We start from the raw sequence: 22,476 nt of genomic DNA on the forward strand, positions 1-22,476 counted from the left end.
TGCCTTAAAAGGTAAAACAGCCAAAGATCCGGTTGACTGGCTGCCTGAACGCGTCCGTGCGTTTTCCGCAGCCAAGTCTGCGCTGGCTGACGCCGCCCTGCTGGCCCACCCGCTTCCGTCGGCGGAGATCGCGTTGACCACCGACGCCTCGGACGTGGCAGTGGGCGGAGTGTTGGAACAGCGGGTTTCAGGTCTCTGGCAACCGCTCGCCTTTTTCAGTCGTACGCTCCGGGATGCTGAACGCAAGTACAGTGTTTTTGACAGGGAGTTGCTGGCCCTGCACCTCGCAACACGGCATTTTCGTTTTTTCCTCGAGGGTCGCAACTTTGCTGCGTACGTTGACCACAAACCTTTGACGTTTGCGATGTCCAAGGTCTCTGACCCATGGAGCGCACGCCAGCAGCGCCAGTTGGCGGCCATTTCTGAGTTTACCACAGACATTCAGCATGTGGCTGGTAAGTCCAATCACGTCGCTGACTGTCTCTCACGTGTGTTGGTTTCTCCGGTGTATGTCGGCATCGACTACGCTGCCATGGCCGCCGAGCAACGTGCTGACCCGGACGTCCTTGCCCTTCAGTCAACAAAAACGGGCCTCGTGCTGGAGGACACCCCGGTGTGGGACGGCGGTCCGCGCCTTCTTTGCGACGTTTCCACCGGCCGCCCCCGCCCGGTGGTTCCCCTTTCGTGGCGTCGTCGTGTTTTTGACTCGGTGCATGCCCTCTCTCATCCCGGCGTCCGGGCCTCGGTCAAGCTGGTCAGCGCCAGGTTTGTTTGGCCGGGCCTTCGCAAGACGGTGAAAGAATGGGCGGCGGTTTGTATCCCATGCCAACGCTCGAAAATCCACCGGCACACACAGGCACCCCTCGAGCCTTTCCGTGTCCCGGGTAGGCGTTTCGATCACGTTCATGTGGACCTGGTTGGTCCCTTGCCGCAGTCACAGGGTTTCACGCACCTTTTGACTGTGGTGGACCGCACAACCAGGTGGCCGGAGGCGGTACCCCTGGCGTCCACGACAGCGGCGACGGTGGCCAGGGCATTTTTGTCAACGTGGGTTTCACGTTTCGGCCCCCCTGCTGACATTACCTCGGACAGGGGCCCCCAGTTTGTTTCCGAGCTTTGGTCTGCTATGGCTGACGGCCTGGGAGTCAAGGTCCACCGCACCACAGCATACCACCCGCAAGCTAATGGGATGTGCGAACGGTTTCACCGGTCACTTAAGGCCGCGCTCCGTGCTTCCTTGACAAGTGGCGACTGGGTCGAACGTCTTCCGTGGGTTTTGCTGGGTTTGCGTAGCGCGGTTAAAGAAGACCTCGGGGTTTCCCCGGCTGAACTGGTCCTCGGCCAGCCTCTCCGGGTCCCCGGGGAATTCTTACCTGAGAGCCCTCCCCCATGTTTCGATACCTCTTTGTTGCCTTTTCGCCCCCCAAGAAACTCATTTCCTGTTCCTGGTCCTGTGCACCACTGCCTGCCTGACACCTTTGTTCCAAGTTCATTGGACTCTGCTCGTTTCGTTTTCGTCAGGCACGATGCCCATAGGACTCCGCTGCGTCCACCATATGACGGGCCATTCAGGGTTCTTAAACCAGGCAACAAACATTTCGTTTTGGACTTTGGCGGTCGGCAGGAAGTTGTCTCTGTTGACAGACTTAAGCCTGCACATGTTATGCAAGAGGATCAGGTGGTCCCGGCCCAGGCCCCTCGCCGCGGCCGCCCACCTGCCACCGGGCTGATGGATTCTGTTTTTTCCCCCAGGAGCGACCCGAAATCAACGGAGTCCGAGTTGTCTTCAGCTTTTTCTGACCGCCAGTGCCAGCCTCGCTCCCGGGCTGGGTTGCCCTCTGTCAGTTCCCCACCCCCCCAGTTCAGCCGCTCCGGCCGTTTGCTTAAGCCCCGGGTCCTGGACTAGTTCTGCTGGGTGTTCGGGGGGGGGGGGGGGGGGGGGGCATGTGTGGTGGACCACTAGAGGGCTCCACTCACACCCAGTGTAGAGGAAGTGTGTTCCTGTGTTTTGTGGCGCGATATGCGCAGTTGATGTTGGAGACGAATAAAGAAGGAGTGAGAACTGAGAGCTGTGTCGTTGATGCTTACCTCCACAATCTTATCTTATCTTATCTGGGTAATAGCTATTTCAGGAAAGGACACAGCGTCGGGACAAACACTGCCTCCAGCTCTACCCTCTGCCTATGCTCCCTCTGCTTCCCCTGCTCACCCTCTGGCCTTCCTCCTCACTGCTCCTCTGCTTTTCTCTTTTCCTCACCTATACATTTCATCCTCTCAAACTGCTTTTCTGGCTAATTTTCTGACTTTTCAGCCATCCTTCCATCTTCTCTTTGTCTCTTTTCATCCTTGCACCTGCGGTCATGTCACCACGGAGGCTTGCTCAGCAGACAAGCTTACAGTTAGTTAAGACTGGGTGGTGGGTAGGGCTGCCACAAACGATTATTTTGATAGTCGACTAGTCACCGATTATTTTTGCGATTAGTCGACTAATCAGATCATCATCCATTGAACGTAAAAGTACAGCTTATTGCACCAGCAGCATCTGCTCTTATATAACTATCATTAGCTTACAGCTTTAAGTGTTTAAGGTCTGTGCTAACTAAAAATAAAGACAAGATGATAGTTAATTGAATTCTAATTAAATGTGCAGATTGTTTCGGTGGAGTTTAATAAACTCAGCCGATTTACTCAGGAACAAATAAAATACTGAAAAAAGCCAAACAATAACATTTTTAAGTTATCTAAGTGACTTGTATATGTTTAACCTGAGTAGGGCGGTGGGTTTGAAAACGATCTGCCGGGAGTCCGGTGCTCTCATGGCCCCCGGCTAGCTATCGAGCTAGCGGGTAACAGACGCCTCCGAAAACGTCGGAGCGCTTTTGAAAATATGCGGTGTCTTGATAAACTGAGCAGATATTTGAGGTTTACACAGCTACATTCTCGCCTGAAAATATGTTAAACGTTTATTTTGTGACCCAGAAAGAATAATAAGAGTAATATTAAAACTAACTAGCTGCCGCCATTGTTGACAACTGCGCTGGGCCGCGCTATGAATTCTGGGACACAGTTTCTTCTTCTTCGGGGTTTAACGGCAGCTGGCATCCTTGTACATGCAGTGCTGCCATCTTCTGTTTCAGTCCGTTATTACACTCTTAAATCCTGCTACTTATTCCTGCTTTTGGGATCTTACAAAGCTTCAAATGACGCGTCGACTATTAAATCAGTCGTCGACGATTTTGATAGTCGACGTAATCGTGACTAGTCGACTAATCGTGGCAGCCCTAGTGGTGGGCAGCCCACAGTTGCAGAACTTTAAACAGATTTAGAGAATGTGTGCTGAGATGGATTGCATTAATCACAGAGAGGGTGAGAAAAAAAGGGGGACAGGGACGGGTTAGTGGTAATGGATGGAGGCAGGGGAGTAGAGATGAGTGAAAAGGTCTAACAAACAAGTGAAGGGTGTGAGGGAAAAAGCCTTAGTTGGAGAGGTGTGAATGGCAGTGATGAGAGAAAGGAATGGACTCTGAAAATATGTGTCAGTGTGTGCACTGTATGTTTGCCAGCTCCAAATAAACCACTATCTATCTCACGAGAATAGAAATGGTCAGCTTTGCCCGCAGACTATGATTACTGGCCCAGTTTTGTTTGTGAGCCAGCCGATGCTGCTACCCAGTTTCGCTCACAGACACATCACGATTTTATAAAGGTCTAAAGACCGGGCTAGACAGGATCTTTAAACCATCTACCATTAAAATTTCTATAAATCTGTTTTTGAGTGTTTTTTATTGCTATACTTACAAGGGTGAAATCTCACAAGGACGGACTGAAAGAGAAAAAATTATGCAAAGAGGGGAAAATGCTGATATTCACTTCTCTGACAGGGTATCTTAGGATTTAGGATTGGGTTTTTGGATGAGATTTGAGTAATGATAACATTTAGCTTGTGGATTTAAAGGACTACTTTGGCTTGAGGGAACTGATATTTTACATAATAATAAGAGCTCATCCTGGGTGAACATAAAATTAATGCAGGCCATGGATATCCAGGGGGCAATGAAAAAACTCATTAACGTGGCTTTAAAACCTCTGAAAATCTTGCTTTTTCACCCTCAAATTACTATAATATTGATAATTCAAATGCACAAAAAGTCAAATAATCTTTGTCTTTAGGACCGAATTTTTGTGATTTGATCAGATTTGTTTCACAATGGGAGCAGGATTCACCAACCGTAAGATGTTTAATTTTCACTCTGGTGTCACTAATCATAATAACAATAATACTTTATGAAAGTTTTATATTGTATGTTGCACCCAGAGCCTTTATTTATGTTAATAAATCTCATACTAATGCAGAAGTTTGGCGTTAGAGATGGAAAATGATTTTTGTCTGGTGTTTATATAATCGATCTGTTAATACTGCCATAATAAATGTGTTATTAATGATACAGCCAAGTGAATAACACTTCCCAGAGTTTAAACAAGGCAACATCAAAGTCAATCTTATCATTTGTTACAATGACCATTATTACAAAAACCTTAAAATGTAAACAGATTTAAAAGTTTGATTTAATTGATTCTTTTCCCAGGCGGAGAAATTAATCCCTTTGGAATTATGTCAGGAATTGCATCTGGCATAAAAATCTGCCAAACCTGCCACGGTGACGAATCCTTCTGAATAAAGGAGCAGGCAAAAATCTCTAAACGTTTTCACACATTTGCCCCTTTGTTTGGACTCCAGCCACGATCCTTTCTATGCACTACCTGTTAAAGTACATGTGAGAATGCTAAAGGCCAGTGTTGTCAGATCAGACGCTAAACAGTCCTTAACCTTCTAGTCCCCTAACATAAACTCCATGTAATGTCCCATTGTGCTGATTTGAGCTGATGTGAGAATAGCGCAGTAATTGACCAGGAGCGAGCGGTCGCCCTGTGTCTCTTGTCACTCTCATGCTCTGCTCAGGCAGTCTAATCCAAACCTGGCTGACACATCCTATCTCTCAGCGTGCTTCATGTAAGAAAAGAAAAATCCAGACAATGTCCTATTCTGATTCTTGCAGCATTTTACGTGTCACAACCCCTTACATCACCGTGACGCCTGTCGAAAGAGTTTGCAAAGTAACGTTTGGAGCCAGAGCCTAACTTTGAGGCGATGTGATCGCTGCGAAATTTGTAAAATCAAGATTATTACAGTCACGTTTGCTTGGCCAGTCTCGCACGTTTTCACTCAGCAGCACTGCGGCTGTCCTGAGGGAAAACTTTGCAGTGGCTGTTCGAGACCTCTGAGTTAATGAGGGATATTATACCAGATGTTCCAAAACTGTTTTCTGACCCTAGGTGGCTTATGAAATTGGCCTACATATGGCTACCATATTAAATACACTCAACAACCTTAGCCTGTCCACAGATCAATTATGAAAGTCAGAGACTTGCTACATTTATTTAAAAGAAGAAAAAAAAAACCATTTGTGGAGAGGAATCGAAGACAGAGGGACAGACAGGATCCCCCAGAGGATGCATGTGACTGGGTGGCTGAACTCCTCGCTCCAGGAAAAACAGCTACAAACATCCAAGAGGCAACACAGAAAAGAAGTTGTGCTGTGACTGGACTCTAAAAATGAAATGACTCATAAAACAATTTGGCCTGACAAACTTACTCCTAGGGCTATCGAAACTGAAAAAGTATAACCCCTCCTCTTTCATAATTTATCATGATATACAGCAAAGGCCAAACTGCCATGCGGAAAATGACATTAGAGTTTAAATCAAATACGGGACGTTCATAAAGGTAAATAAATGCAGCTGTGGGGGGAAAAACAGCTTCGCAGGACTGAAATGCCTTGTATGAGATTTAGGGAAGGGTAATTTTATCCAGTGTAAGGAGGTCACTGACCTGCAGGAGCATGAGAATATCTACTTAATGTTGCACAAAAAGACGAGTGAAGATATAAATACTCTGGAGGAAAGAATCCCCCCAAAGTGAATCTATTTATTAAGTTAATGGAGAAATAGAGAATTTCAGTTTGCATATCAGACAGACTATTAAAGTTTGACAATACTCACTGGGAGCAGTGGGTACTGCATACTACTGCTAATGTGAAAATACTGTCAGTCAATGTAAATTATACAAACACGTTAATCTTAAAGGGATGACCTGAACCCTGTGGAGTCCTCCCCTCCTCTGAGGGGTGAGAGAGATGTCAGAGCTCCCCTGTGGGCTGGAGGTCTGGAGATCCAACCCTCTGGGACCCCGCTGAAGAGGAATAAAACTGTGTTCACCTGTACCTTCTGCGCCCGCCGCTTGTCTGCTCTCTGGTTCTGGTGATAGATGCGGCTAAAGTTGGACACGATGACAGGGACAGGCAGGGCAATTACCAGCACCCCGCTCAGAGAGCAGATTGAACCAAAGATCTTCCCCGCGATCGTCTTAGGAACCATGTCTCCGTACCTGCGGAAAGCGACAAGGAGAAAGAGATAATTAATTTAGTAAAACACCTATTGCATTTAATAAAATCTGTCTGCAGTAGCTCAACTTTCTAGTCAAGCACAGCCGACTTGAGGTCATTCATTCAAATCCCACAGAAGCACATGCTACTGTATTTCATGTTCAATTTATTTTAATTTGCCGGCTATTCATTCTTCCACTGCTTTCATCTTCTTTAAAGGCTTCTCTATGCTGCATGTATCAATGCCCACCAGAACAAGACTTGGCCTGCTGACTCTATTCCACCCGAAGGGAGAAAAAGCCAAACCAAACCTCGTCTGTCACTGAACGGCACAGTAAAGTCCACTGACTCATTCACTGAGAGCAGATACTATTAACCTTTAGAGAGGAGAAAGAGGAGGACACTGTATGCCGGGGACATTTCCCAAAAGTCATTTAGCCCAATTCAGTCTGAAATATTTGCAAGTCAAAAGCAATTTCATCTTCAGTTCAAAGAGAGACAACACTACAATAACTATATTAAATCTCCCCCTTTTTTCCCAGTGAAGAAGCCATGCTGTAAGAATAAAGAATGAAAGGATGAAAAATATAGAAGAGAATAAATTCAAAAGCTAAAGAAAACACAACTTAAGCTGGGAAAGCAACCTTTATTTTTAATGGTGTTCATTTCTTATTCATGAGTAAAAAGAGCAAGTAATTTGTTCTTGTTTTGCAGCTAAACAACAAGTTTGACTGAATTCATTAGACCTGATCCAGCTAAGCCTACACATAAAACTTTGAAAAGACTTTTTCTTTATATTTAACCTTTATTTATTTGTTTTTCTTTATAGTCAAGAGCATGGCATTTGTGGTAAAGCACAGTCAAGCTATTCCTGTGCAGTAATCACACTAATGTACTGTACTTACACAAAACTGATGCATAAATACGGTGTGTGTATGTGGTCACTAAACCACCTACCAGTACTTGTTAAAGACAAGTTAGCTCTAGAGCATAGGTGTCAAACTCTGGCCCGCGGGCCAAATTTGGCCCGCAGCCTAATTACATTTGGCCCACGAAGCCATACCAAATTACTATTAGAGCTGGCCTACTGGTATTATACAGCTAATATATATATTGTTTAGTATTAAGCTTTGCTTGTTCCATATTCAGTTTTTCAGCAAAACTTGTTTGAGTCCATAAGAAGAGATTCATTCTTAAATCTGGAGGAAGATTTTTCTTTCAATAAGTATTAATGTTAGCCCGCGACTTTGTTCCAGTTTTGAATTTTGGCCCACTGTGTATTTGAGTTTGACACCCCTGCTCCAGAGCAACAGGCTAACATTTGAAAGTACTGAACATAGCTTATGCAAAGAACATAACACAGGTGTCCACACACACACACACACACACACACACACACACACACACACACACACACACACACACACGCCAAACTAAATTACACTATAAGTACGTTAGTCTGAACACATCTGTTCAGTTGCCCACTAATGTCAATTTCTAATCAACCAATCACGTGGAAGCAGCTCAATGGTTTCAGGCGTGTAGATGTGGTCCAGACAACCTGCTCTGACTTCAGATCAAAGCCAGGATCAGAAGATAGGGAAGAAGGGCGATTTTAGGTGACTTTGAACTTGTCATGGCTGTTGGTCTGAGTATTACAGAAACTGCAGATTTGCTGGGATTTTCCTGCACCTCCATCTCTGGGGTTTACAGAGTATAGTCCAAAAAGACAAAATATCCACTGAGCAGCAGTTCTCTGGGCAAAAATCCCTTGTTGATGCCTGAGGAAAATAGCCAGACTGCTTTGAGCTGATAGGAAGGCAACTGCTCTTCTTCTTGTGGCTGTTTCCACAGCGAGTCATCTGACTCCATCTTACCCAATCCCTAGCATCCTCCTCTGTCACACCAACCCTCTGTAAGTCCTTCACTACATCCATGAATCTCCTCTGTGGCCTTTCTCTTTTCCTCCTACCTGTAAGCTCCATATCCAACATCCTTTGACCAGTATAAGCACTATCGCTTCTTTGGCCTTGTCTAAACCATGTCCATTTTCAAATCTTCCTTGGCTCTCGTACTTTGTCTTCAAACTCAACCTGAGCTGTGTTATTTCCAGTCCTGTCCATCCTGGTCACTCCCAATGAACATCTAAGTATCAAAAGCTTACCTGCCCATTGGGAAATCAAACCTCAGCTCGCTCCTGCATGGCAGGGATAGAAAGGCCACAATCACTTGTTCTAACTAAGTCACACAGAAGAGCATCTCTGAATGCAGAACATATCAAATCTTGAACGAGAACACCACATCCAGTCTTTTTTGCCTCTGTGTTATTTAGATGTTAGGGTTAAAATTTTGTGTAAACTACATAAAAGTTTAGATTCAACCTGCCTAGTATCAGTGGTTCAGACTGCTGGTGTAATGGTATGAAGGATAGTTTCTTGGCACACTTTGGGCTCCTTAGTACTTACTGAGCATCATTCAGATATAACAGCCTTCCCGAGAATTGTCCAACCTTTATGACCACAGTGTATCTTCTGATGGATGCTTCCAGGAGGATAACTCGCCAGGTTACAAAGCTCATGGTTTTACAGTTTACAGTACTCAAATTACCTCCACATTGAGAACATCTCAGTCCAATAGAGCACCTTTGGGATGTGGAGGAACAGAAGATTCACATAATGGATGTGCAGCTAACAAATCTCCAACATCTGTTTTACGAGGAGTCATCGTTGATAATATGCCATGAAGGATTAATGCCGTTTTAAAAGCATGGGGCCATACCCAGGAATGCTTAACAAATAAAGTGGCCAGTTAATGTACTACTTGTTATGTTACATCTAATCATTACTTGGAGTATTAAGTGGAGTCCTTTTACACTGTTGTAAGGGCACTGCTTCTACTACAGATAAATACACACAGTGTATTTGAATCATTTTCTGGAAAGTCTATTTTCACTTCGATTACTATTAGCAGATACATTTACATAGATACTATCAGCACATGGTGCTGATGCAGTTGAGGTGTTATGGGACCCTATAGACCCTAGTCAGTCAACTTGTTACTGCTATTAGTCATATACATACACACATGTTTTCACACATCAGCTTACTAAAATAAGACAATCTGTGTAGAGATGCAGTAAAGAGAAGAACCCTGTCAATACCTTTAAAGCACTCCCAAGACAGATAATCTACAAAATATAGCCAAATAACTCTCGTTACAGCAGTCCTCTTTGAGAGATCACACACAAAGGCACTGGTTGTTATTTGAGGACTTGCAAAGAGTGCACAGGAGGCTTTTCTACAATGAACAATAATCTGCTTAAAATGTTGTGCTTACGATAGTCATTTTATAATCTAATGAAACACTTCTGTCGCAGTCTGTTGGTCCGAGTAAGAAAAGCACAGCGGCAATACATATGCGCACATTAACCATAAACACACACACACAGAAAAGCCATTCGGTTTATTTCGGCGAGGGAGATGAAATTCAAGATGAAACCTCATACTCATTAGTCACAGATTTCGGCAAAACAAGCCTGATATGAAGGCATTTAAGTTAAGGGATGCTTTTTCATCTACAAAGTAAAGCACTGCCCACACACAGCGATGGTCCACAGCCATAACTGAGAGTATACTTACAGAGAACATTTATCGTCCCTTCCAAGAACTTTAATGGCCTTTCTACCCAAATTAGGCAATAACAATCCTATCAGTGGTACAAAGGCCCTATCACTGCACAACATTTCATCTCCTCCCCTCTTCAGAAGATGTTCCCATTAGAAGGAAAGAAAACCTAATCATATTCATCTGCAAGCTTTCTTTAATGGGATCCTATTATATTTCCTGATAGAGGCCCCTCACTCCTAATACTACAGTCAATTTGCTGCTCCCATTTAGTCAAGCTGGTCTGTCTCTGATGATACCACCATCAGCTATTATATATGCAACAGAAAGAAAAAGCTGGGTTTGCACACATTAAAGAAAGAGCTTTAATAAGTGCTATGAGAGAACACACATGCTCGCGTGCGCTTGCAGTAAGCTAAATGCAAATTCTTCTCCTTTGCAGGCCGGGGTCATTTCTGACTGAGAAAGATGATGCTAAAGTTGGCACGTGAGGTGGAGGTAAATTTCTCTCAGCAAGAAAAGAGATGGATAAACAGTGAGAGGAAGTGATATTTTCTAAGCAGATGCTGTGCAGTGAGAAGCCTGTCTGATCTCTCCATCAGCTCCCCTGCCTTCCTCTCTGGCTCATACCACAGTCCCACATGTGCACAAACACACAGAATGATGGGCTTTCTGTATGCGCAAATAATCACAGAGTGCACATGCATGCACATGAAGCATCTAGGTCAGGCGGGAAGGTCAGTTCTTGGTCTGAATAGTCACGTCCTCTGATAAGAGGACCAGCTCTCTCTGGATTATTAAAGCCTATAAGGGTCGGACGGGAGCTTATTGAGTGGAACTGAGTGCTCTTGTGAAGTTATGTGTGATGGATGGATTATCAGAGATGGTCTGAGGAGTGACAGACACAAAGATTTGTGATGATGGCAGTCCGTGTCACGTCAGGTCAGCGAGCCACAGCTCACAGCCTTTAAATACCTGATAAGCTCAACCATTTCTGAAAGTAAGAAATAGCATTAAATAATCACTGTTTATGAAAATTTATATGAACATGTGCTTTGTAAAACAGGATTTTTATTGTATGTGTAAACTACATGCACCATAAACTAAGATTAATTTAGTGAGTGGACTCAGCTGAGATAAAATAAATATTTACAACGAAACTTGTTTTTAATTTGTGGTCCATAAAATGCTTTTAAAAAAAAGATTCACATTCCTATTTCTGTTTTTATAACAGGAAGATTCTATCGAAAAAAAGGGGGAAGTGAGACAAAGAGAAAGATAGAGGGAGACTGAAATACGAAGCAGTGAGAGATGGGCTTCCACTTAAAGACACACTCCTCTCTAATTGTATGCGTATAGTCTAAGTAATCCTGCCTAAGTAGGTAAATGCACCACAAGGGATTGTGGTGCATTTACCTCCTGAAGTGCAGAATTCACCTACAGGAAGCAGTGCATTCATTGTCTATGTGTGTGTACGGGTTTGAGTAAGCCCGCACACATACAGCAAAAAGAGAAACATAGTCGTAAAATGGACAGTGTTCTTGAATGGGTTCAACAGGAGATTAAGAATACAGCAAATAAACATTTTGTTTGACACCTCGTCATTGGTTATTATGCAACAATGAAAAAGCGTGACTACATAAAGAAATGATGTTGATTATCATCCATCAGTCTGTTTTGTTAACTGCTTATCTAATTCAAGGTTGCAGGGGCTGAAGTATGTCCCAGCTGACATAAGTGGAGACGTGGGGTAATAGTAAAAATAATAATAAAAACTTTATTTGTATAGGATGCTTCAAAACAGAGTTATAAAGTGTTTCACAGTCCGAACATTTGTTAACTGTTTAGTTGTTTTAGTTTCTTTAAATTATTGCATAGCAATAATAACTGCCACTATCTAGTTACTATCTAGTTAGTCTATTGCCAGACTTTTCCCTCTTTATTATTTGTCATATTTGAACACATCTAAGAAAAATCGTGACCATGTCCCACTGTTTTTAAAAGACAAAATGATTCATCAAGAATTAGATTATATTATTACACAATTCTTAAATATTTTAGTATTCCTTTACTTCATTAAATAAAGGATACATTAAAAAATATGACTTCACCAAACCTTGCTAAGTGATACAAGTGAACTATTACACTTTACAGTTTATGTCTTTCCTCCCTTAAATCCAAATGTGTGGCACACAATATGATCAAAATGCTGTTCTGCTTCTAATAATATATTCAGTCATTATATCATTCATTATATTCACTGCATCTATAAAGAATGTGTGGGAAGGAGAGTTATTTCATCAAATTTAACAATTCACATTTATAGACAAGCTTCACTATGAAAAACGCCTGTATTACTACAGTGGCCAGAAACGATAATGCCTGGTAAAAATATCTGTAGGGGTAGTAGACTTCAATTTTTATTGGGAAACCTGTCACAGGCCAATGAAGCTTAGCACTTTTGGGTTCAACAGAGTGAAAGATTGTTTCTCTAGGTCTCTAACCCTCAACCATCCATCCATCTGTCCACTCCTCTGACACTTCATGGCCAGTCACTCAGATGGAAGTAACTCTGATGACACACAGCTCTTCAGGGATGGGACAACCATCTATAATCACCCCCACAAATGTCACTGCAGGAAAGCAAGAAATAAGGAGGGGGAGGAACAACACAGGTAGAGGATATAGAAGAGGATGAGAGCATGAGCTAAGACACGAGCGAGTCAACAGAAAGATCATGAAAGATATAAAGTCAGTGTTGATAGACATGAGGTTGGATAGGGCACTGTGGATAACTCTGGAGCCATGCCTCATTTCTTTACATTTTGCTGCCAAGGAGTGAGACTTTTATTTTAAAAGCCGACTTGAAAAATAGTCCTCCAGGCTTTCTGAAGTTCTTTCAGTTTTTTCTTGGACTTTGGCTGCTTCTTCACTCATTTTCAGTCCAGTCCTCGTACCTGAACATTTTCAGAGGGATTTTTTTTCTTTTTTGTTTGCTAAGCCACTTAACACTGATCTATGCATCATTCAACAAGTGCAACAAAGGACAGCAGACGGACAGCTACAGATGTCCTTTACAAAAATCCTCGAACAAAGACCTGAGAGATACATCTGGCCCTTCAGTGGGTCCATCAACTGTTCACTGAAGCGTCATCAGTGAAAGGGTGGTTGGCAAAAGACATTTCAAGGGAGGCAAACAAGGACAGAAGGCTGAAGTATGCCAAATTACACGAGTGGACTGAAAATCAGTGGCAACAGGTCTTATACTATGATATATTCGAAATCTTTGGAGCTCAGGAGAGTGGCACAACAGAGAGTGTCTGCAGCCATCTGTGAAACACGGCCATTGCTTGGGGGCTCTATTGTAGCCAGTGATGTTGGGGATCTTATCAAAATTGATGGAATTATGAACAGACAAAAGTAACGTCAGATTTTGATGCGCCAGCACAATCGGAAAAGCACCTGATTGACAACAGATTCATTTGTCAGCACGGCAATGGTCCCAAACATACTGCCAATGCCATGCACACCTGGGTACAAAACAACAACAACAAAAAGATCTCAACTCTCGGTTCTCCTGACAGAGAGCATAACAAAGGCAGTCAGTCCTTCAAGAAGCCTGGAGAACTATTCCTGAACACTAAAGAAATCACAAGTTCCGACTATGTATAAAGATGATCATACCAAATATTTACTTTCAAGCATGTTGGATTTGGTCAGCTCTGTTGTGCTGTATGCAATGTAATTCTTTTTACGCTTGCACTTTTCAATAAATTGCTTCACCCATTTCCCATTTTTATCTCATCATATGAAGAAAAGATGGGTGGATCAAGACTTTTGCATTGTACTGCATGCTTCGTTAAATAGGCCTCAAAAGACGTACCAACATGGATTAATCAGATTCACTTTAGCTATAATAATTTCACCTCTCCTCTATAACATATCATCACAGGTATGAAAACCAGCTGTGATTCTGATTTGTGGGGGCTGACTAAGATTTATGCAGGAATGACTGCTTCACAAATGTGCTTATTGAGAAAGATGAGGAGGTTAAAAATAGATGTTCTTTCTAAGGATGGTGATGTTTTGTTTGTAAAGGGCAGCTTCACGATCCTGCGAAGAGTACAATACTTATAAAATGCAGCTTTAAAACTCGAATTATATTCTAGGGAATAAATGAATAGATAACATACAAATGCCTGAAGCTTAAGTTCAGTGGAAACAAAGGTATTTTGTGAATAACTGCTCTTTGAATGGCAAGTTAATTGCAGCAATGACCTTGTTTTAAGCTACGGCAAAAGGCTGGAAGAGCTCCTGATGGCTGCCTTATGGTTATTATAGATTCAAATTGTTAGTACATTAACTGCGATTCCCTTCTTGATAAGTACTATTTAATATAAATTATGTACATTAGGAAATGAGTTTAGGTTTGCACGGATGTAACAAATCTGTGCATTGTAGATTTGTATTTATTATGCAAATATAATATCATCTCGAGACAGAGTTTCAGCTCCAACTTTAATTGGTCCCATGCTGTATAATTTCATCTGATGGACCCCCAGTGACTGACATGGAGGGCAGCCAGTGCCATCTGCACTAAACATGTCATCATTTTCAGTCCAACATTTTATCTTTTGTTACTGCCTCTTTTACTTTGCTCACTTCATTGACTGAGCATAATCCTGTCCTTGGACTCCCTACTCAGCCAAATTAAAGGTTCACTTCTTAAACTTTATCTTCATCTGTCTGCATGCCTGGTATTTAGGTCCTCACATTTTGGCATGTACTATGTTTATCAAAGAAAAATAAAAGAAAAAAAAAATAAAAAGAAAAAACTGTTCAACAGATTTTTGGAAACAAACTACTGCAAAAATGATAAGATGAAGCTATCAAATCGTTGCTTTATTAGGTGGCTTACATCCTAAAAGTTATATATCTTAAGAATAGCGTATATTTCTTATATAAATACTACATCATAATGATCAGTGTTCTCTTTCTCACCCACACATAAGACACTACATTTGGGAGCTTATAGAAAAATCCAGTTTCTATGCCTCACTGTGAGCTAGGGATATAGGTTACTTCCTCATTTAAATTTGCCAAGAGATGAGAAGGAAAGGCGGTAAAGAAACACACAGATAAATTGACAAAGTGAAAGGAATTACTCTCACTGCACTGCACGCAGAGGAGAGGTCATTATCATCACTCACTTCACAACCAATCGTACACTGAATCACCCTGAGGGATCGCTTTCTCTGTAACACACACCCAGTTTGCTACATTATGACTCGGAACAGACCAACTTTGACACTGTGCAGCAGTTCCACCCTCCATCACATCTCACAGCTTTGTGGTTTGTTTTCTTTCATTTATTTTTACTGCAGCAAAATGAGAATATTAAATGTTAAACTTTAAAAAATTCCTAGCCTGTTTTCTGTCGTTTGCTAACTTTGACATAGCACTTTGTCTATCATTTGCACAACATCTGTCATGATAGAGTGTACTATCTGTATCATGAAACCAGAACAATGTTTGAGCAAGACAAAGTACAACCCCCTCTTTCCAACAGCATCAGATGAGGTTTCCCCCCAAAACAAACTTCTGTCAAAAAATATGTATAAATCTGCACTTATTAAATCCTCATAAATCCCTAATGCGTTGTCACGATTCTATAATTTCAAGCATGACACCGATACCATATTATTTTTGATACCATGGAGGGGGGGATGACAAAGATTTTGATATTATACACTTGGTCATTTTACTAATTTGCCATACCTGCTTTTCAATTTCTGAATAATATTTTAACACATGGCTAATGCAGCTCTCAGGTAGTTGTTAATAGTTAAACAGCTAACATTGACGATTATGATAACTGCTTAATACTTCAGTAATAACCTTTTCATAGAGACAGACACTCTGCAAATTTGTTGTGCTATTGCAGAAGTGTTGAGCTGCTAGTGAGGGGAGGGGCTGTGTGGCCTGCCTGCCTGCAGCATCAAGCTAAGCGCAAGCTAGAGGAGACAAAGCTAGCAGTGTTTGTATTAATACTTTAATACAAACACTAATTGTAACTGTAAATAAGCATTAATCCAATAATAGTTTTAGTATAGATGAGTATTTGACACTTTAACACTGCATTGCAGAATTTCGACAATGAAAGGTGCTATAAGTACCCGGGGACATCCCTGCTATAGCCACAAGGCAGAAAATAAAAACTATGCTACCTGCCACGCAGCAGTCAATTTCCAAATGATTGATGTCCAAAATTACATCAACAGCCTGCATGTTTTGGTCTTAGTGAAGACTTCAGGAAACAGCGTACTTGTAATCATCAGGTGTTGAAAGATGCAGAATATATTTATGCTGTGCTGTGTTGGTACAAAGTTAAAGTTTAAAATAAGGTATTTTTAGTGTGTAACAGGTTGTTATAACATTAGCATCTGTGTTACACAGTACTATAAAAATATGCTCTTAAATTAATTTTTATGATGCTGAATACCAAGTCCATTCGAAGCTTTTAAGTATCACTTCAGAAATCTACATATATTGATACAGATGCTTCAGAAGAGTACCATTACGCAGTGTGAGTACACATATTTGCCAGGATATCAGTGAATAATAGCCAGGGACCCTATTACAAGCTCAGCTCATTTATGTGTGAGCTTGTGTGTATGAACGAGTGTGAGAGTCTGTGTATGTGCCCGTCTTTGTAATTAGCGATTACCAGACAGCTATCAACATAACGCTTCAGTGAATCCACTTTCAAGAGTAACCAGGAAGTGCAAACACAATTACCAGAAGAGAAGAAGCATAACAACATTTAAATATGAATTACATCTGAGATAGAAACGGTCCCAAAGCTTGCACTACTGACTGCCTGCATACTGCCAAATTCACAAAAAAATAGTTCTTCCATTAACACGTTTGTGTAGTGCTTCCATATCTATAAGTGATATGCTAATTCTTAGTGTGTACAGTCGGTTATGTACACAGTCATGATAATAGAATAGAATAGAATTCAACTTTATTGTCATTGCACATGCACAGGTACAGGGCAACGAAATGCAGTTTGCATCCATCCAGAAGTGCTTTAGTGATATAGATATATTACAATATATATTAGCAATAATATAGATATGTGAGTATATTACAGAAATGGGTCTATTATGGTATGTTATAATGTACACGGTATGAAGTATGTTGTGAATATTCTATAACTATAAGTATGTAAAGGCTGTAGTGAGTACAAGCTATGTACAGGATATGAACAGGATATAAATATGAAAAACTATACAGAATATGAAATAAATAACTTTACAGAATCTGGGATATACAGCTATACAGAAATGGGAACTATGCAAGTTGTAAACAGTTGTAGGATTAAAGATTATCGAATGTACAGAATGATTATTTACACAGAGCTATACAGTAGTGCAGTTAAGATAAGTGAGGGTGTAGATAGTTTCTACAGAGGCTATATAAAGTGCTAGTGGTTGTGAGTGGTGGTTCAGTCCATGTTATTATTGTGTGTTTGAGGGTACAGTTGTCCATTGTGGGTGTGTGTATGTTCAGTCCATGAGTTTAACGTGGGTCAGATGTCAGGAGGCAGAGTTCAGGAGTCTGACAGCTGTGGGGAAGAAGCTGTTCCGGTACCTGGTGGTCTTAGTCCGGAGGCTCCTGTGGCGCCTCCCAGAGGGCAGGAGGGTGAAGAGTCCATGTGATGGGTGACTGGGGTCTTTGATGATTTTCCCAGCCCTTTTCAGACACCGCTTCCTGTAGATGTCTTTTATGGCAGGAAGTGGTGCTCCGGCGATGCGCTGGGCAGTTTTCACGACCCTCTGCAACGCCTTCCGGTCCGAGGCAGAGCAGTTCCCGTACCAGACTGTTATACAGTTGGTCAGGATGCTCTCGATGGTGCAACGATAGAAGTTCACCAGGATGTCTGAGGACAGGTGGTTCTTCCTCAGAGTCCTCAAGAAGAAGAGGCGCTGGTGAGCCTTCTTGACCAGCTTGGAGCAGTTGGTCGTCCAGGTGAGATCCTCGGAGATGTGGACTCCCAGGAACTTGAAGCTGCTCACACGCTCCACAGCCGTCCCCTTAATGTGGATGGGTGGATGTGGGTCAGCATTCCTCCTGTAGTCCACGATGAGCTCCTTGGTCTTCTCGGTGTTAAGCAGCAGGTTGTTTCTGTCGCACCACTCAGCCAGACGATCCACCTCCTCCCTGTAGGCGGCCTCATCGTTGTCACTGATGAGGCCAATCACCGTGGTGTCATCTGCAAACTTAATGATGGTGTTGGAACCATCAGCAGGTCTGCAGTCGTGGGTGAAGAGGGAGTAGAGGGCATAATGGGCATATCTACAGCATTAAAATGCTTTAAAGCCCTGGAGGGCCTGATATGAGTGGTTGTATAGATAAAAAAATAGTAATGTCTGCTGATAATTGAAAGAGAAGCCCATCTATTTCTGTGAGCCTGGATACAGTGTGTCAGTGTGGTGGAGGTAAGGAGAAGAGAGGCTGAGGAACTTGGGCGCAATTACCTTGATATGTGGTTCAATTAAGCTTCAAACACGAACAAATGAAGCTTGGTTGAAACATGACTCTCTGGAGGAATATTTGAACGCTGAGACTGATTTTTTCCCTCTAAATGCAAGACAGCAACAAAATAGAGTTTAGGTGAATACATGACGCATCTTTTACTTTGTGTTTAAGCTCACAGGGTGGGCAGCCTCCACAAAATCAGTGTTTTATGTGTCCTACTGTGCAACATTAAAAGGATGAAATTCAGAAAAGAGTTATATGACAACTTTCAAATCCCAACAATACACATTCATCAGCCATTTTATTAGGTACATCCGTTCGACTACCATGAAGACCTGGTAAAGACAGCCTGCTGAAGTTCAAATCGAGCATTAAAATGGTGAAGAAAGGTGATTTAAGTGACTTTCAACATGGCATGGTTGTTAGTGCCAGATGAGCTGGTTTGATTATTTCAGAAATTGCCGATTTAGACGCTATCGCTGGGGTTTACAGAGAACGGTCAGAAAAAGAGAAAATATCCAGAGAGCAGCAGCACGCTGAGAGAAAATACCTCGTTGATGCAAGAATTCAGAGGAGACTGAACTCCTTTAAGTTGATAGAAAAACAACAGTAACTCAAATAACCACATGTTACAACCAGGGTATCTAGAAGACTATCCCTGAATTCACAGCACGTTGAACCCTGGAGCAGATGAGCTACAGCAGCCGAAGGCCACAATTTGGAATGGGAAACTCAAGCTACCATCAGTACAGGCTCACCAAAATTTGACAATAGAAGAATGGAGAAATGTTGCCTCGTCTGATGAATTTCTGGTAGCTTCAACATTTGGTAAAGTTCAGGAACATCCTTCCTTGTATCAGCTGTTCAGGCTGCGTGTGGTGGATATTTCCTAAGCAAACTTTGAACCTCTTTGTACCAGCTGACCATTATTTCAATGCATCTGACCGTGTTCACCCTTTTATGAAAATAGTATACCCATCTGATGGCTGGTTCCACAAGAATAAATAGGGTCTACCGGGTTAGACCCCCTTTTATCATAAAGTGGAGACTGCTCCAGGACAGGAACAACTGCATCATACTGTTAACACAATGCTAATGCTAAACTAGCTGAAACTAATGTTTCAGATCATTTTACACAGTAACATGAAAGTAACGTAACAAGTAGCATAAGAAATGTCTTTCTCCTGGGTGTAATTAAGTAATGTACTGCATTATTTTCAGTTACTTGAGTTTACACAACAGAGAGGGGGAAATAATATTAACATTCACAAACATTTGACCATGCAGCATGTAATTAATTTCGGCAAGGAATCAAATAGATGAGTGATATCGGCAGTGGAATCGGATTTACTAAATTCTTATCAATTCCCAACTCTAGCTGAAACTATTATGGATGTACGCTCACCAGTATACTTGATGTTAAATTCAAAATACAGTAATATAAAACTCCAAGATGGTGAACACATTAAACTTTACGAGTTCAAAATCAGGATGTCAACATTGTTACTGTAACCATGTTTAGATGCCAGTGTTAGCAATTAGTCCAAAGCTATGTATCTGTTACCCTTGTGGAATTACTGCATCTGCAGTAGCCACTAGCATGACTGAGATCCCTAGCACAAAAACAGTTTTGGCTTCTATAAATGTCATAACCAGTCCGCTGGGGTTCATTTTGATTTGAAACAAACAAAACAAAACAAAAACACATCCATGTCTATACTGGAGTGAGGGGTTTGATTGACAGGTGCTGTGACTGTATAGGCTTCACTGCCGCTAATCTCAAGTCACTGAACTTGACCTCTTCATCATGTCTGCTAGCCAAAAATCACTCACTACACAGTCTGAGGATTATTTTTTAACATTTTTAGTGTATCTGTTCATTTGTGTTAACGGTTAGATACCAAAGTACTGTCACTTTTACATTTGTAAGTTGTGTGCTCACACTCATGAAAAATGGCAATTTGAAAAAAAAACCCCAACTTACTACTTTATACCACAGTCACACAAGAGAAAACAGTGATTGGAAGCATTCGCATGACCACAATTATTCTGACTGTTTGCAACTGACTTGTGATCTTGCTGGCTTTGAAACACCTGCTTCAAAGATATAGGTACCAGTTATGCACCCTCTAACAGTCAGTTGCCATCTACAAAGCAACTTTGGTCTGTCAAGACACATGTCTATAAGATAGAGTCTGTCTCTTATCAGACACTTATCATTTTGAAGGGTCAAGTTGGCAATTATATGTAAATCTGTTGCTATCAGCATACACAAAAATCAATATTAATGACTAACATTCAGACTCCAGCCGGAACCTCAGATGTGAAACAGAAATTCCTGCACAAATAGTGACTTAGTTGCTACAGAATGGAAATTTACCTCTAAAATGACATAAGCAGCCTTGCTTTTACACGAGAATATAACCAGACTACAACCAGCTGGCAACCAACTGGGCTGAGTTCCCTAATGCAAAAAGATAACACGTAGACGAGTTCTGCTCATTGGCAAAATGCTGCCAATCTCTCTGTGTTTATAATTGAGCTATTATTATTATTATTATTATTATTGCAGTTATTTGCAAGCTTTCAACAATGTGTTTGGTCATCCAAAGTTTGAGAGTGGAGCATATTCAACCTCGGTCCAACCAGCAGGTCACAGCAACTACAATCAGTCTGACAGTAAACAAATTCACCAGGCAACAACCAATTTCTTTTCTAGTCGCAACAATGTTGCCATCTTAATTTTGTTATCATATGGCTGGTCTTATGTTTGACATGAAACCAGGCAATGAGATCTGCAGGTTTGCAGGTTGACATTACCATAACATGTCAAAACTAGAAAAGGTTGCCATTTCATAGCGTAATCGATATACTCCAGTCGTTATGTATCTAATGATATTCAATCATATCTAATTCTTTTTTAATGATCAACACTTGCTCCTAGTTGATTTGAGCCCTTCCTTTACTTTAACAACTGCTGGTATTGATTTTCAAAGATGAAAAGACGCAACACTGTGTGGCGAGATAAGGCTGGAGGTGAGAGGGGACAAAGAGAAAGGGCCACAGCCTGAGAGTTCAGGGGTCATCTCCACACTGCAGTTAAGTCCGTCATCATTATAGCAAGGTGACCGAACGGCTGGTTCCCGCACAGATTTCACACTGAGATCAAAGAGATGAAAAAAAAAAAACACATTAAGGGAAAGGGTGTGTAGCGAAATGCAAATGTGAAAAAAAGAGACATCAGTGGGGAGGAAACAAAAAGAAAGGGAGGGGTTTGAGGGTGACCCCAACAGAGACAAAGACCGAACGAGACGGAGGGACGAGAGATAAATTGATGGAAAGAGGGAGAGAGAATAGTACATTTCTGGATGTCAGATCTACTCTGCCTCTCATTCAGGTCACAGTGATTTCATTTGTTTAACTTGGTCAGACCATTTCCTGCTGTCGAGTGTGAATGTGTACTTGTGGGCTTGGTTGTGTGCTCGTAAAGCATTTTTGTGTGCTTCTGTGAGCGTTTGTGTGTGCAGTTGCCTATAGCAGTTACTGTCAGTGGGTGTTGCTGTTTTTCATTTCTGGTACTGCACGTGACTGTAATGCAACAACATAAAACTCAATGGTGATGCAATTATTTTTTAAATTTCTCTGGCTCAGGTCTCTCTACCAGAAGGCTACTGCAAAGTTTTTGCGGCCTAATTCAATGTCAGCACATCAATAGGTGCATTGCCAACATGTGCCAACAAAGTCAATTTAAGAAGCCATCTCAAAGGCCCTGGTGGGTGCAGCAGGTCTAGAACGATTGACTTGACTCGAGTATTGAACCATTGAACTTTTTCTCAAAAGGAGATGTGAATTAATTAAGCTCTGCT

The 22,476-nt window shown here is 41.8% G+C and overlaps 1 protein-coding gene across 2 annotated transcripts in view; it reads right to left on the reverse strand.

Moving 5' to 3' along the window:
* The window catches only part of LOC146644512 (A-type voltage-gated potassium channel KCND3-like), a 117,507-nt gene that overhangs the window by 15,585 nt on the left and 79,446 nt on the right, over positions 1-22,476 (reverse strand). For both annotated transcript variants that reach the window (XM_085393203.1, XM_085393202.1), the window contains exon 4: positions 6,277-6,445. In XM_085393203.1, the coding sequence (XP_085249329.1) occupies positions 6,277-6,445 (169 nt within the window). The remainder of the gene's footprint in view (positions 1-6,276; positions 6,446-22,476) is intronic.

This window comes from Rhamphochromis longiceps, linkage group LG20 (assembly GCF_057381845.1).
Source record: "Rhamphochromis longiceps isolate RC_006_pf linkage group LG20, R_longiceps_female_GT1.1, whole genome shotgun sequence".
Classification (NCBI taxonomy): domain Eukaryota; kingdom Metazoa; phylum Chordata; class Actinopteri; order Cichliformes; family Cichlidae; genus Rhamphochromis; species Rhamphochromis longiceps.